The sequence below is a fragment of the Dendrobium catenatum genome, unplaced genomic scaffold (assembly GCF_001605985.2).
Source record: "Dendrobium catenatum unplaced genomic scaffold, ASM160598v2 fragScaff_scaffold_1341, whole genome shotgun sequence".
NCBI classification, from domain to species: domain Eukaryota; kingdom Viridiplantae; phylum Streptophyta; class Magnoliopsida; order Asparagales; family Orchidaceae; genus Dendrobium; species Dendrobium catenatum.
The window spans coordinates 41,981-58,437 of record NW_021319803.1 but is presented as its reverse complement, the minus strand read 5'-3'; the positions used below and the strand labels follow the sequence as shown (position 1 = coordinate 58,437).

At 36.6% G+C, this 16,457-nt stretch overlaps 1 protein-coding gene and 2 pseudogenes across 3 annotated transcripts in view; all 3 read left to right on the top strand.

Moving 5' to 3' along the window:
• Window positions 1–16,457, top strand: part of LOC110114643 (pleiotropic drug resistance protein 2) — a 51,480-nt gene that overhangs the window by 25,265 nt on the left and 9,758 nt on the right. The window contains exons 13-17 of one of the 3 annotated variants that reach the window (XM_020847588.2): window positions 1,307–1,639; window positions 2,048–2,338; window positions 2,434–2,517; window positions 2,858–2,991; window positions 3,281–3,508. In XM_020847588.2, the coding sequence (XP_020703247.1) occupies window positions 1,307–1,639; window positions 2,048–2,338; window positions 2,434–2,517; window positions 2,858–2,991; window positions 3,281–3,508 (1,070 nt within the window). Of the gene's footprint in view, window positions 1–1,306; window positions 1,640–2,029; window positions 2,339–2,433; window positions 2,518–2,857; window positions 2,992–3,280; window positions 3,509–16,457 lie in introns of those variants that run through there. The other 2 variants (XM_020847587.2, XM_028699570.1) reach the window with 2 other exon arrangements.
• On the top strand, window positions 4,205–11,171 carry LOC114580835 (annotated as a pseudogene).
• The window catches only part of LOC114580837, a 6,104-nt pseudogene continuing 3,707 nt past the window's right edge, over window positions 14,061–16,457 (top strand).

Genomic DNA, 16,457 nt, shown 5'->3' with positions numbered 1-16,457 from the left:
GTATATTTCTAAGCACACCCTCAAAGAAGCCCATGAGTAATTTGACAAACTAAATTAACTCACCACAATTTCTTATTATTTCATGCATTGTAGAAGCCGCCAAATCCTCTATGAAACCCTACCCACAAAGAGAATATTTCAATTGAGAAGCAAGAGAGATGTCCATCCTAATCTTAAGAGAACTCTTCCATATATATTTAGGTGATTGAACTATTTATGAGAAGAAAGAATTGTATGTTTGCATAATTCTCTAGATGAATCAGATGTTAATCTCAAGATGGGATTCCAAATCTCGATGAATCATATAACAAATGCACAAATCACAATAGAACACTTGAAGATTTCACAAAAGGTTTCCATAAATATATATTTGTTCTTCTAGATGTACAGTCATAACCATTTGATTCAATTCTCCATAAATAAGAGTATTCTAATAATATTATATTCCATGCAATGCAAAATAGACTTGATGCAAAAAAATTCTCTCCCTTGACTTAATGCTAAAGTTTAAATCTGGATCTCCTCTTTGACTGCTCTAGCCGAGCATACTAAGCTCTTAAAACTCGGAAAGGCTCTATACTATCCCATCTCATCAGGCCCAAATGATGCTTGAACTGAATGCCTAGAAAAGGCCTTAGGTAGTGCAAATGTTGCAAGTCAAAGTGGATCCATTGAAACTAAAAGTGCTCCTATTTCACTAAAATGGTTGCTCTTCTCGTCCTACACTATTGGGATTGATTGCATTAAACAAATATGATTTTTCTGATCATTTAAGGGCTATTTGGTTGGATTACTTTAGGCTGTAAAGTATTTCAAATGCAGGAGCTGTACAAATTTTATTGTTTGGTTGGAATACAAAATGAAACTGCTGAAGCTGAAAAATTCATAACCAATTAATACTAAGAATCCAACAATAGCAACAAATAGTCAAATTAATCCAAAGAAATCCAATGAACTTAGATAATCAATAGCCATCAAAAAAAAAAAAAAAGCCATCATCTCTTATATGGTAACATCGGCGGGTTTTACCAAAATTAAAAAGGAAACAGGAAAGCTAAACACCTACTTAAAGAAAAACATTCAAACTACTAAAATAAAAGTTACTTTCCGTTTGTTCGCCTTAATGGACAAAACTTGCATTTTCGATGACTCTTAAACTCTTAGATTTGCTTCAACTCATGTCTCCACTTACATTTCCCAACTAATAGAATTTTGGTTACTTGAAAATTGTTAGTCTTTATTTTGGTTTCTTATCTTCAGAACTTACGGTAATATTATTAACATGTCCGTACTTCTGTCCCCGTAGGAAATGAAAAAACGAGGAGTTGAAGAAAAACGGCTTCAATTGCTCTGTGACGTGAGTGGTGCATTTAGACCAGGCATCTTGACAGCTCTAGTTGGTGTAAGTGGAGCTGGGAAGACTACATTGATGGATGTATTAGCTGGAAGGAAAACTGGAGGGCATATTGAAGGAAATATAAATATTTCTGGATACCCCAAAAAGCAAGAAACATTTGCTCGGGTTAGTGGGTACTGTGAACAGAATGACATTCATTCACCACATGTTACTGTATATGAATCGCTGACATACTCAGCCTGGCTTCGTCTTTCCCCAGAAATAGACCAAGAAACTAGAAAGGTAACTCTGCTTCATGTCCTTCTCTACTCGCTCTTTTAAAGCTCGTGGGACGATCTAGCAAATAAGCAATGGAAAATAACGTTTAGTTATATTATGTATCTTAACTTCTCAATAATGACTCCCCAGCTCATGTATGATTGAGAATTGCTAATTTATGTTGAAAGTTTGGCTTTATTATGTTGCAACCTGTATGGTACAAGTACAACTTTTCAGTAACAATATTTTACAGTTGTAGAATCCTAAATTATTTCATTTTGTGAAGCTTTTTTCCTTCTTAATATCACTTTTATTTGTATTATAGAATTTGACTAACAGAAAATTATAATTAACAATTTGATTATTTTTACAGTCAATATTATAGAATTTCAAATGGCCAATTCTAACATGTAGAAAACATTGTGTATGAAGATGTTTGTGGAAGAGATTATGAATTTGGTTGAGCTTAACCTGTTGAGGAATGCTTTAGTGGGCCTTCCTGGGGTGGATGGTCTATCAACTGAACAGAGAAAGAGGCTAACAATTGCTGTCGAATTGGTTGCAAATCCATCCATCATCTTCATGGATGAGCCAACATCTGGTCTTGATGCTAGAGCTGCCGCAATTGTTATGCGGACAGTGAGGAATACTGTGAATACCGGACGAACGGTGGTATGCACCATCCATCAGCCAAGCATTGATATTTTTGAAACTTTTGATGAGGTTTGTATTTTTTCGACTTTTTTTTATTATATCATGACTCAATAATACTCAATATATAGATAATCCTGATGGATAATGTTTCATTCTGATTGCAGTTACTTCTAATGAAACTGGGAGGACAATTAATATATGCTGGAGAACTTGGGCATCATTCTTCCAAGCTTATAGAATATTTTGAAGTAAGTTTTCATGTTGTGAATCTAGCTGCATTTTTTCAAATGTGAGCAGAATTTTTCATTTTGAGCTAATTACTTACGTTAGCATGAAATTAATTAGTGCTTTCTTGCAACAATACTTCTCTTTTCAGATGGGATTCTGGTTAAAGATTCAAACTTGCTTTAATTATTTGAATAGATTATCTAGGTTCATTGATATCGTATCTCTACTTCAATGCCAGTGAAATGTTGGTTCTTCAATAACGTTATCCAAATGATATTATTAATAGTAACAACATTGTGAATTGTTATTGTAAAGAGACAACATATACCTTCTTTATTTAAACTAATACAGAAAATTCAGTCAATTCCAGGGGTCTCCAGAATTACTGAAGGTTATAATCCTGCCACATGGATGCTGGAAATTACTTCCCCTATTATTGAAGCTCAGCTGAACCTGGATTTTGCTGAATTTTATTCCCATTCCTCTCTTTATCAGTAAGAAAATGTTACTTATTCTCAAACCAGTCAAAGTATCAGTTTTTTTTCTCACACACGTGCACTCTCTCTCTCCGCCCACCGCCCTCCCTCCTCCCTCTCCCACTCACAATAAAAGCTAATGCAGCCTACTGCAAAGAAAAAGGGAAGCCATGTCTTTTTTTTTCATGGAACTGAATGGATTTGAACATTTGATTTTCTGAAGGCCAAAGGCCCATTAAGGCGTTATTATTTAACCAATTCCATCCGGTAACCTTCTCACTTAATTCATGTTTCTCTTCCATAACAGAAAAAATCAAGAGCTCATCAAGGAGTTGAGCACTCCAAAATCTGGTTCCACCGACCTTGCTTTTTCTACTAAGTATGCCCAGAATTTTGTAACTCAATGCACCGCTTGTTTCTGGAAACAGCATTGGTCTTATTGGAGGAATCCACAATATAATGCCATCCGGTTTTTCTCAACAGTTGTCACTGGTCTTCTATTTGGAACTATGTTTTGGGGAAAGGGTAAAAAGACGTAAGTTCTGAAATTTTTGCAGTTATCTTATTTGTGAAACTTATCATTGTTTTTTTCTTTCTCTTTTTTTATTGTAGCTTCTTGATCCTAATCTCATGAGGAGAATGGAGCAAGAAGTTGCTCGTGAAATTAAGAAAAGGAAAAAAAATTATATAATTGAATAAAAGAAGATCAAGATTCTCAACCTTTGCCTGTTTAACAATACTTGGTATGCAACATCCACATTCCATATCGCTTCGTATCAAAATAAGCAGCATTCAGTTCTTCTGCGTAATAAATAAATTCTAAAAAATGGGGAAAGCGTTGCGGATCATGTGTTGTTGACTATAAATAAACTTTTTGGTATGATTGTTTTTTCATTATTATTCGTGATGCACATGCTATACGACCATCTTGTGCAGTAGGTTGTCCAAGTTTTCTTATGGAAAAATATTAAGAAACTCGCACATCTAATCAGAAGCTTTGTAAACTTTAGCTTTTATTATTTTATCTTTTTCGTTTTAAAGTACTATTACTATCACCATCCAAGAGAGTCTTATTTTAAGATTGCCCTCGTTACTGATGGAATCAGCAAACTGAAGCAGAACACATACATTTAAATCACCTACCTAGCCCACATCAGAGAAGGCATAAAGCTTGAGTGGGCATTTTTGAATGAGAAGACCATAACTAGAACTGCCTTGGAGATAGCAAAGAATGCGTTTCAGCATTTCGTCATGGCATTCTAAAGGTTGGTGCATGTTCTGGCAGATTTTATTGATAGTGAATGCAATATCAGGTTTTGTTGTTGTAAGGTACCGAAGAGATCATGCTAGTTGGCGATAAAGGGCAGGGTTGGCAAAGGGATTTTGGAGAGTCGGAGCTATGGGCCATTTGGATGGGAGAGGATTGGAAAGTGGTTTGCAGTTAAGCATGCCGGCTTTGTTGAGGAGGTCATGAATGTATGTTTCTGAGTAAGATGGTAACTGGCAAGAGATAAATGAACATCAATTCCAAGCCAGCAAGTAAGAGGACCTAAATTTCTTATATGAAATTGTGGTTGAAGTTTGTGAAGCTGTGTGGAGATAGTTGGTGAATGGTTAACAGTAATTAAGATGTTATCCATATAGATGAGAATGTATATTTGGATATTGTTACTGTGGAAGATCATAAAAGAAGCATCAGCTGAGCTGCTATGAAATCCTTGCTACTGTAGTCTGTAGATATGAGGAAAGGGTAGCAAACTATTGCTAAGGAGCTTCCTTAACTCCGTAAATGGTTTTTTTTTTTTTTTTGAACAAGCACACATGATAGCAATTTTTAGGATTCGTAAAGCGTTCAGGTTGGGTCATGTAGACCATGCCATGTAAGGGGCCTTGGAGAAATGCATTTGCCACATCAAGCTGTAAAATTTGCCAGTTGAAGTTAAGAGCAACGATAAGGAATAAACGGATGATAGGTGATTTGGCGACTGAGCTGAAAGTTTCAAGATAGTCGATGTCATACTGTTTTTTAAAGTCTTGAGGAACTAATCTAGCCTTGTGTCGAGCAATGAAGCTATCAAAGTGGCATTTGATTTTAAAAATTCATTTACAGCCAATGACATTTTGAGTGAGATGAGATGGAGCCAAGGTCCAAGTACCTAGGGATTGGAGGGTGTGGAATTCAGTAGTAGGCATGCTATTTAGGAGTTTTTATAGCTGAGTGTAGCATGTAGGATTAGGAGAGATGGTATGGTTGAGGTCAAGAATTTGACAAGGTTTGAGATGACCTGTTTGAAACCGAGGAAGCATTGGGTGTTTGGAAGGTGGTGTTGTAGAAGTAGATGAGGTCGAAGAAGAATATGATGAAGGACACATAATAGGAGATGAGGAAGTAAGTGTTGAGTGAATGGATGGTGAAATGGATGACGTTTGAGTAGTTGTGTTGGAAAATGTTGATTTAGGGAAGTGAATAGGAGTGTTGAACTAGTAGGAGGAAGTGGAGTTGAAATTGTAGCAAGTGATGGTGTTGTGGAGGTGTTGGAAGGTGAAGAAATGAAGGGAGCAGTTGAATTTTCATCAAAGTTAACGTTTTTGGAGATGAAAATGTGATTGATTAAAGGATTGTTATGTATGTAGCCTTTTGAGATTGAGTAGAACCTAAAAAAGTTCAAGATGTTAGGTGAGGGGCAAGTTTGTGTGGGGCATGTGGATGATGTCAGGGATAGCATTTGCAACCAAAAATACGAATGTGAGAATATTCAGGGGTTGATTATATAGTAGTTGAAAGGGAGTGAGATGAAGATGATAGGAGACGGTAGTCGATTTATTAAATATACAACAATTAGCAAAGCTTCAACCCATAAGTGGAAAGGTAATTGGGATTCAATGAGTAGACTCGAATAGTGTCTAAAAGATGGCGATGTTTTTGTTTAGTTATACCATTTTCTGATGGAGTGTATTGGTGGTAAATTCCATGATGAGTGAGAAATGTAGTGAGTTGGTTATTGGGAAATTCATCTCCACCATCAGTTTGTAGTATACAAATGGCTAAATTAAATTATTTTTCAATAAATTTCTTGAATGTGATAAATTTTAGAATAGTTTCATATTTGTGTTTTAATGGATATATCCAAGTGTAGTGGATGTCATCATCAATGAAGATAACATAAATCAAAAACTTGCATTGGAAGGAATAGGGGATGGGCCTCTGAAGTCCACATGAATGAGTTGAAGAGAAGTAGAAATGATATTTGATTCATTAAAAGGTAAACGGTGACTCTTGGCAAGAACACATGAATTAAAATTAGTAGAAAAAGAAGAAGAAATACATATATTAGGAATTTGTTTTACAAATACAGTGAAAATAGAGGAGTTGGGGTGACCCAAGCGACGTTGCTAGATGTTTGAAGAGGTTGAAACTGATAGCAGAGCAGTTGCATAAACATAATTGTTGAAGAGGAGAGTGACACAGGGTAGAGATCGTTATGGCAGGGATCGTGGAGAAGAGTGCGATGATTATTTTGATCCTTTATAGTGTAGCTCAAACCATGAAATAAAATATAATAGTTATTATCGTTGGTAAGTTGAGAGATAGAAAGAAGGTTATGAGAGAGATTAAGAACATGAAGTAAAGGAGTTGGGGAAAGTTTACGTGATAGTGTAGGAAGGAAAACCTTGAGTGAAGAATGGGTAATGGGTAGAGCATTTCTATTGCGAAGAAGAACATGGTCAGAACTTTCATAAGTGGATGGTTGTTGAATAGACTAGAAATCTTAAATGAGTTGTGACACTACTATCTAGTACCATGGAGAAGAAGAACCTAAGGCGTCAACAAGTAAAACATGAGTAGTAGATGCATTTGGTGGAGAATAAGTTAGATTTGTTCGATGCGAACAATTAAATGTTGAATGACCTCATTTTTTAGAGATTTGGCTGTCGGCGAGAGGTCTGGGGCGTGTGCCCTTGAATGAAACAAAGGAGGAGAAAGTTTTGGATAAAGCTCTGCCACGACCTCTAGCTGCAGAAAAATTACCACGGCCACTACCTTGAATTGTGTAAGAGCAAATTTTGAATTTGTTGAGGGAGTGGAGTCTGTGATAGTAAGTTCTTTAGCAGCTTCAGTTGTACGGTTTGCCTCTTCACTACAAAAGAAGAGAATAAAAGTCGTTGAGGCTTATCATAGAAAGCTTTGTATGAATAGATGTCTTAAAGGCTTGATAGTTTGTTGGCGAACCATTTAAATATACAAAATTATATCTTCAACATCAATGGAACCTCCACTTGCTACATTGCTATCAACTATGAGTTTCACTGTTGAGGGATAACCAATCATGGACTGATTTTTCATGTTGAGAGTGAGTGACAAGTGTCTAAGTTGAGATTGTATTATGAAGAAGTTGGGGGATATGGTTGAATATAGGGTAACAACCAAATTTTGATATATGAGAAGACGAAAGAGTAAATTGAGGATTGGGTGTTAGTTGTCTGGTATTGAAGACGGAATGTTTAGAGGGACAAATAGTGGTGTCATCAAGATATCCATCAAACCAATTTACAGTAAATAGGTTGAGGATTTGAGAGCACCAAGTTGGATAATTATCAACAAGTTGTTGTAGATGCACAATATTTTTAATATTGGATATAAGAAATGTAAGCTGAGAAGAAATTAAAATTTCACCAAGTTTAATGACAGTTGAATCAATGGAGAACCGAACACAAACAACTCATAGCAATTCAAAACAGAGTGTCGGAAGACAACTGCTTTGATACCATAACGAAAATATTAGCAAATTGTAGCAGAAAGCATACATATATTGGAAATGTAGAGCAACTCAGGTCAGAGGAAAATACAAACATAGAAAATGCATAGTGTTGCATCCTGGAATATTCGCAGTAGAAGAGTGATATAGTTTAGCGTCTTATCTTTGTATGAAGATCCAACACAAATAAATAAGAGAGTATTGTTAGAGGGTTTATAAGGGACACTGTTATTTTTTACTTGGAAATCCTTGAAAGGAGAAAACCCACGGGGCCTAGCCCAATTTGATTGAATCCACCGGTATTTACAATCGATTACAAATGAGGCCCTTCCTTAGGAGGAAGATCTTGACTCGATGTAGCAAATATACATCATATATTGTGCAATATATGGTGGGAGTTGGAAGAATCAGTGTTGATATATTTGTTTGGGTGGCAGGAACATTGTCGACGAGCAATGTAGGTCAGCAGGACCGTAGTCGGATGACGGTGGTTGGAAGGACTGTAATCGGGCGACGGAGGTTGAAAAGATCGTAGTTAGGTGGCTATCGTCAAAAAGACCGTAGTCGAGATGGGCGACAGAGGTCGGGAGGACCGTAGTTGGTAGATGGTGGTCTGAAGGATTGTAGTCGCGGGAGATGGTGGTTGGAAAGACCGTAGTCGGCAGGAGACGGAGGTCAAAAGGACCATAGTTGGCGATGATGTTTGGAAGGACTGTAGTCAAGGGAGACGGCGGTCGGAAGGGTCGTAGTCGGCAGGATACGAAGGTCAGAAGGATTGTAGTTGGCGATGGTGGTTGGAAGGGCAGTAGTTTCAAGCAATGGAGGTCGAGAGGATCGTAGTTGGGTGATGGTGGTTGGAATGATCGTAGTCGGTGGACGACAGTGGTCAGAAAGATCGTAGTGGGAAGGAGACGGATGTCAGAAGAACCATAGTTGGCGATGGTGGTTGGAAGGACCGTAGTCGGCGGGCGGTGGAGGTCGGTGGCCTATCGAGGTGTGATGTGAGAGAAGAGCACAGGGGATGGGACTAGGATATTGTGCGATACTTGAGGGGTAAGAGGAAGCTATTGTGTGTGTGGAATCATAGAGGGAGTGTTTAGATTTAGTTTTATTAACTTTTTATTTTTGTTTACTTCTTATTTTTGCACTTCCCTTTTTTTAATTAGAAAAGGGTACCCTTTTTTCGATGCAATAAAAGCGATACAATACATGTTACTAAAACATTATAAATTTTAGTATTATAATTGTTTTAATTAACTTAGATATAAATATATAGTTTAAAAATTATTGAAATCGTAATTTTAAATTTTACGAATAATTACATTAGTTTTTTAGTAGACATTCCTGTGCGTGTTCGTGTTGCCGTAGTCATGTCTGGACATTATAACCTCACAACAATATAGATTTGTGTTTATCCTTGATTTAGTCCATGAATAGCTTATGCTATTTCTCTCAAGAGGCTATACCTCAAATTTCACATAATCTCAGTGTGTACTTGTGAATTTCTATTTTAAAAAAAATATTCAATATTGAAGTATTCTTAGTATTTAGATTATTAAATCCTGATTTTTGAGTGTATAATAAGAAATATTGATTAGAATTATTTTTCTTATTGTTGTTGGTAAACAACTGAAGCTGCCGTGTATTCATAGTTTCAAAATTTTCAACTTTTACCAAAATAATGAATCATTCTAGTTGTTTGAAGCTTTATTATATATTCTTTTTAGGAGGTTATGCTTATTCTTCCTGCTATAATTTGAAGCCTTCTGTGAAGTGTTTTGGAGTTGTCTAATTGGTGAACTATTATATACTTATATATTATTTGTATCAATGGTTCAGTTTCTATGCTTCATTAGAATGTATTTAGGTTTCATTTCATTGGTTTGCTTTTAGATATAAATTTGTTTCAGCAGATAAATTTTATTTTCAATCATTTTCTTTGTAAGAATGAAGTTATTTACTACATTCGAGAGTTTTGAAGGTTTTTGTAGATTTCAAAAACAATTTTTATTTTCAATTACATCTAACCAAAGCGATAGAATCCCTCAAAATTCAGTCTTTTTAAATTTGTTTTCTGGAGCCCTTTTTTCATTCGCTGCCACTGTTATTTCTACAGATTCAGTATTGATTATTGTTCTCTATTATATCCACTATACTTAAAGTTCTAATTTATACCGACTCCTTTTCCAAATAAACTGAGCAACTTACCATCACAGATGAGCTCATTGCCAATGCTGCTTACATTGGCACTCCTGGAAAGGGTATCCTTGCAGCTGATGAGTCCACTGGAACCATTGGCAAGCGGCTTTCAAGCATCAATGTCGAGAATGTTGAAACAAACCGTCGAGCTCTTCGCGAGCTCCTCTTCTGCACTCCTAATGCCCTCCAGTACCTTAGTGGCGTCATCCTCTTCGAGGAGCCCTCTACCAGAAAACAGCTGATGGAAAGCCCTTCGTCGAAGTTCTAAAAGAAGGCGGTGTTCTCCCCGGCATCAAGGTGGACAAGGGCACCGTTTGAGCTCGCCGGCACCAACGCTGAGACCACCACGCAAGGACTCGATGATCTTGGCAACGATGTGCAAGTACTACGAAGCCGGCGCCCGTTTCGCAAAGTGGCGCGCTGTCCTGAAAATCACTCCCAATGAGCCTTCCCAGCTTGCCATCAATGAGAGCGCCAATGGACTAGCTCGCTACGCCATCATCTGTCAGGAAAACGGTTTGGTCCCATTGTTGAGCCTGAGATTCTTGTTGATGGCGGCATGACATCGACCGCTGCGCCGAAGTGTCTGAACGGGTGCTTGCTGCTTGCTACAAGGCTCTTAATGATCATCATGTCCTCCTGGAAGGGACTCTGCGAAGCCAAACATGGTCACTCCTGGTTCAGATTCAGCCAAGGTGGCTCATGAGGTCATTGCAGAGTACAACGGTGCGAACCCTACTCAGGACCGTTCCGGCTGCCGTGCCCGCCATCGTGTTCCTCTCCGGCGGACAGAGCGAGGAGGAGGCGACTCTAATCTGAATGCCATGAACAAGCTCAAGGGAAGAAGCCATGGTCGCTTTCATTCTCATTTGCCGCGCGCTGCCAGCAGAGCACACTCAAGGCGTGGCGGGGAAGGAAGAGAATGTGAAGAAGGCGCAGGCCGCTTTTCTCTCTCGTGCAAGGCGAACTCCGAAGCAACACTGGGAAGTATGGCGGCGATGCCGCACTCGGAGATGGAGCCTCGGAGAGTCTCCATGTGAAGGATTACAAGTATTAATTCTGCTGCTTTGTTCTGTTGCAGGGAGGGAATGAGGTATTCTGTTTTTGTTTTTATGATTTCTAAATACTTTCTTATGTTGCTTGCGTGCTCTGCTGTGCTGTGCTGTGTTGGTATGAGCCCTTAGTTGTTTCCTCATAATGAAGTGCTACTCTTCTGGCAGTGTTACATTGAGGATTTCTATATGTTGAGGTGTTTTGATGGAATAATGGATTGTAGAGATATATAATTAATATTTATGCAGTTTATGCAGTTTTTGATTGATATTTCTTTGATTTTTTGTTTGCTAGGATTTCCTGATTGCTGTTTTGAGCTGGTTTCATTTGACAATGTTGTATGTTTTTTGTTAGATATGTTGGCAAATATATGAGCAAAATATATCCTCTGGTTTAAAAAAAGATATTTATAATATTTATAGTATTTTTTTAAAATAATTTTATAGTTTGGGCTCAAGAGATGAGAAAAGTAAAGATGTATTCAGGTGAAGTGTATATAAGGATGAAGATAAAAAAATATTTTTATTAGAAGTATTTTGGATGAGGAATTTTGATAAAATTTTAATGAAGATTATGAGAATACGATTAATTTTATTGGTGTTTTTAGTGGCCATAAATGAAAATAAAGATTTTATTTTTATCGTTGTATGAATAAAATTGAAGTTAGAGAGGATTTAGAGAAAAAAAAATATGAAGAATAATTGAACTTTATGATATTTTGATGATATTTTAATAGAGATGTGAAAATACTTATAGATGTTAGTGAGTGGAGGAGTATGTTAGTTTTTATTTTGAGAATAAAGATATGAATAAGAGTATGAATTATAGAAGAATTAAGTTAATATTATACATTAAAAGCATGGAGAATGTAATTGAATATAAGTTACTACGTTATACTAATATTTCTCAAAATTAATTTGGATTTATGATGGGTAGGTCTATTGTAAAACTATATATTTTTTGGGGTTTGATGGAATAGTTTAGAGAGAATGAGCAAGATATACATAGATATTTATTGATTTAGAGAAAGTATATGATAGTTTCAAGTCATTAAGTATATGCATATAGGAGCTATTACTTGTGTTTAAACACAAGCATGATTTGACAAATTCTTTTCTATTTTAGTTGAATTACATCAAGGATTAACTTTAAACCCATATCATTTGCTTTAATAATGGTTGTTTTTATTAGACATTTGTAAGAGGATGCATCTTTGTGTATTTCTTTTGTTGATGTTTTTATTAGAAAAAAAACTTGAATTATGGGAATCAATCTATAAAATAAATATTTTTCATTTGAGTGAGAACGACTGCTTGTGACTTTGGGCGATAAAGTTATTAAAAAGAGTATATATTTTAGATATCTCAATTTTATTGTTCAAAGTGATGGTGAAAAATGATTCACATACTGACTCCATGTAGTTGTAGGAAAACTTCTGTGTTATTTTAGTATAATTGCATAACTATCTCATAAAAAAATTATAGCAGTTACAAATAGATCCTGAGATTCAAATATTTTTGAAATGCTTTTAGCAAAATATTGGTGTGCAAATTGAGAGAGAGGTACAAAGACAATGAAAAAGCTATAGAAGTGAGAGCTCCTCTCATATATTTTTAGTTTTTTTTTTTTCCTTTAAACTTCGCATCTCTCTTGCCTATGGATAAAATCTATTTTATTTTTTTGTCATTTAGTAGTAGATAAGCTCTAATAAAATCAGCCAAAACTAACTAAAAATAGAGGTGAACAAAAAACTAATCGAGTTTTTAATATTCAAACATTTTTAACAAATTAAATCATAACCAAATCTTACCCTAAATGATTTTTTTTAATGAATTGAGGAAATTATAATGGCTTATATAAATTACAAATGTTATATAGTGCTGTCATATATATCTGTGTGAATGGAGGGATCATTATGTGTAGAACTGAAATTTGATCACTATTATTTTCATATTTTACAAAGCAATAAGAAAGTCGTCCAAAGAAACCAAGTTGTGTCTCATAGGAAGTAAGAGGAAACTTAGGCTTCATTTTTTTACTGCTTATAAAATAATTCTTTGTAAAAAATGTTTTGAATATGAAAATTTTGTACGAGAAAAGCTGCTTCATAAAGCAGTAAGAAAGTTATCCCACTGTAAAATTCTGCGTATCATGAAGTAAGGTGTTGGTTGATCTTTTCATCCTCATGAATCCAAAAGATTTCTCAATATTAGGACTTGTGGTTATCAATTATGGAAAGAATATTGCATGGAAACTCTTTAATACTCATTTCAAAACTAATCAATAATTTTGAATCAAACTTAGACCAACATGTTACAATACTGAACAAAAAGGCTCAAAACATAAGCCATATTTACTTGAATTAGTGGAAAAAAGAACATATAATGATTTACATTTGTATGGCTCTCTTCAGTTTACTTACATGTTACTGTAGCCACAGAAAAGGCAAATATTTGTAGTGGAGCAAATTTTAAAAATTCACTGGGAAGGTCAAGGTAGTATGCAAGGCAAGGAAAAAACCCTAAAAAAAGTTCAAAATCACCAGGATTTCTCCTCATCTAGCCTAGGCCAACACAGGAGATCCTTATTCTTCCATTAAAACTTCTCACTACCTCTTCTGGAAGTTTAAGAACTTAATAGAATAGGCGAATACGAAGGTGAAGACGAAGACAAATGCGAAGTGAACTAAGGCCACATAGCAGAGGGAATCATGCTCATATCCTAGCTTTAGATTCAAGAAAGTTTTGACATCTAAGCTAGGCTCTCCTGTATTTTCTACTTTGTTATCTAATTCCCCCAGCGAGACACAAGTAGACATAAATGGTCCAGGACACAGGATTAGCCCAGAACATCCACCTCCACCACACAGGCATCATCTTTTAAGGTAGAATAAATTAACAGATTTCAATATTAGATAGTAGGGATTAAAATATATTAAAGCAAAGAAATGGCGTACCTTTCGCGGCAAAACGAAACCGCAGAACAAGTTCCAGAAGCTGTAAAAGAAGGAGGATACTACGCCGGCGACTTGGTAGCTTGGAGTTAGTGCACAGCCATCATGCCGTATAGTGGAAGTAGATGAAGCACATGAAGGTAAGGAAGAAGAACCAGAAGAACTTGTCTGCTCTCCATCCAAAATCCATCATGGAGAACAGGAGAAGGGTGTAAACAAAGCTCTGGACAGCCATATAGATTGCTTCAATGCTCACTGAAAAAAAGCAAATTTGTAATGGTACAAATATTGAAAGGCTTTTTCCCAAAACCATTAAAACATCATGAAAAGAATATGCTCTTTTACTGGTATATTTTACTGTTCCTCGCAAAAATTCATTTTGCATGATTAGATGAATTTACAGGTGAAAGATAGAGTGTAGTAGTAGTATTTACTTGAGCAAATGCGTTGCCAAGGATGAGTACATGCCAGCTGCCCTTTCACGAATAAAATACTGTCCTCTCCAATTGCCACAACAGGTTGCACGGTATTAGCATTGGTAGCTCAAGAAGAAAACAGCAGCATAAATTGCACCATTAAATTGAACAGTCCTGTTGTTTGCTTCTGTTTGACCAGTAAAGCGGTGATCTTTCATGAGTTTACAGTATTACCTAAAGGATGATATCTTGAAATAAAAACATAACAGAATGTAGATGCTACTGAAATTTTGGCTCACAAGTCATCCAATTATGATAATTGTTTTACGTTCATTCTAATTGCTAAATTCTGGGTACAACAATCAATGAAAGTAAATAATAATAATAATAATAATAAGTATCAGAGAAAAAAAAGGTTCATGATGTGTAGGAGAGGAAAACAAAAGTTAAAACTAAGGGGTTGTTTAGGATTACTTTTATTTTTTTCCTTTTTTTTTTTTCAAAAAAGGAAATTTATTTAGTATGTTTTAACTGTTCTTATTCTTTTATCTTTTTAAAAGCAAATCAAGTTGTTTCTAAAAATACTCAATAATTTTAAGATGTTTTGAATATTTTATAAATAACTATAACACCTGACTCCCACCGAGGGTGTAAACGAGTCGAGTCGAGTCGAGTATTTGCCTTATCAAGCCTGGCTCGTTTAGTCCTTAATGAGCTCGAGCTCGAGCTCGAGCTCGAGATCGAGCTCGATTAGTAGGCTCGAGCTCGACTCGTTTAGAAAATATCAAGCTCGAGCTCGACTCGAAAGCTCGAGCTCGTTTGAAAAGCTCGAGCTCGAGATCGAGCTCGTTTGAGAATTACCAACGCATGTGATGGGTATTATTATATATATAATAATATTATAAATATGATATATATAATTATATATATAATTATATCGAGTAGCTTGATAAGCTTTCGAGTCGAGTCAGGCTGAGCTTGAACTTGAGCTCGTTAAGCATTCGAGCTCGATTGTAGGCTCGAGCTCGAGCTCGGCTCGCGAGCTCGTTAACGAGTCGAGTTCGAGCCGGCTCGCTCACTTACATCCCTACTCCACCACAGCCACTGTAATGCAGCACCGTTGCATAAATTTACTTATTATATCAATAAAAACTAAAAAAATATTTTTATTTTAAGAACCAAATATATTTTAATTCATGTCAAAATATAAATAAATGAATTAAAAAAAAAAAACAACAGTGATCCAAATGTCAGTAAGTGATTTATGTTATTACTATCAACATTTTGACCAGCATGGAGGATAAAACAAAGGAATTATTTGCCCCAAGTTATTGGGGCAAATGTGGGCAAAAAGCATACAACTACAGGTCCCTACAACATTATTAGCTTTGAAAAAAAAAAAAAAAAACTCAATTGTATTTTGTAAAGTAAAAGCACGCACTGGCATGCCAATTAGCAGGGTCCAAGGTACAAAAACTAGCACAGTAATTGATATTGATCACAGCAGCTCACCACTTACCCACTCACATACATAATATTCTTGCGGCTGTTCAGCCACTACTGTATGCAGAATCTGTCACCAGCAACCAACCTCTTTAATGTTCTTCCTCCGTCGCCCGCCGACTATAGTTCTTCTAACCTCCATCTCTCGCCAACTACGTTACTTCCGACCATCATTGCAAACTAGTCCTTTAGACCTCCGTCTCCTGCCGACTACGGTCTTTTCGACCACCGTCGCACGCCGACTATAGTTCATTCGGACTACCATCACCCAACTAAGGTCCTCCAGACCTATGTCGCCTTCGACTATGGACCTTCCAACCATCATCGTCAACTACGGTCATTCTGACCTACGTCTCTGTCGAATACAGCCTTTCCAACACTGCCGCCCTCCGACTACGGTCCTTCCGACCACCGTCGCCCAACTAAGGCCCTCCCGACCTCCATCGCTCGTCGACTATGATCCTTCCAACCATTATTGCCAACTACGGTTCTTCTGACCACCATCTCATGCCGACTACGGTCTTTCGAATCACCGTCGCCCCCCCCCCCCCCCCCCCCCCCCGACTACGGTCCTTCCGACCACTGTCGCTCAACTACATCCTC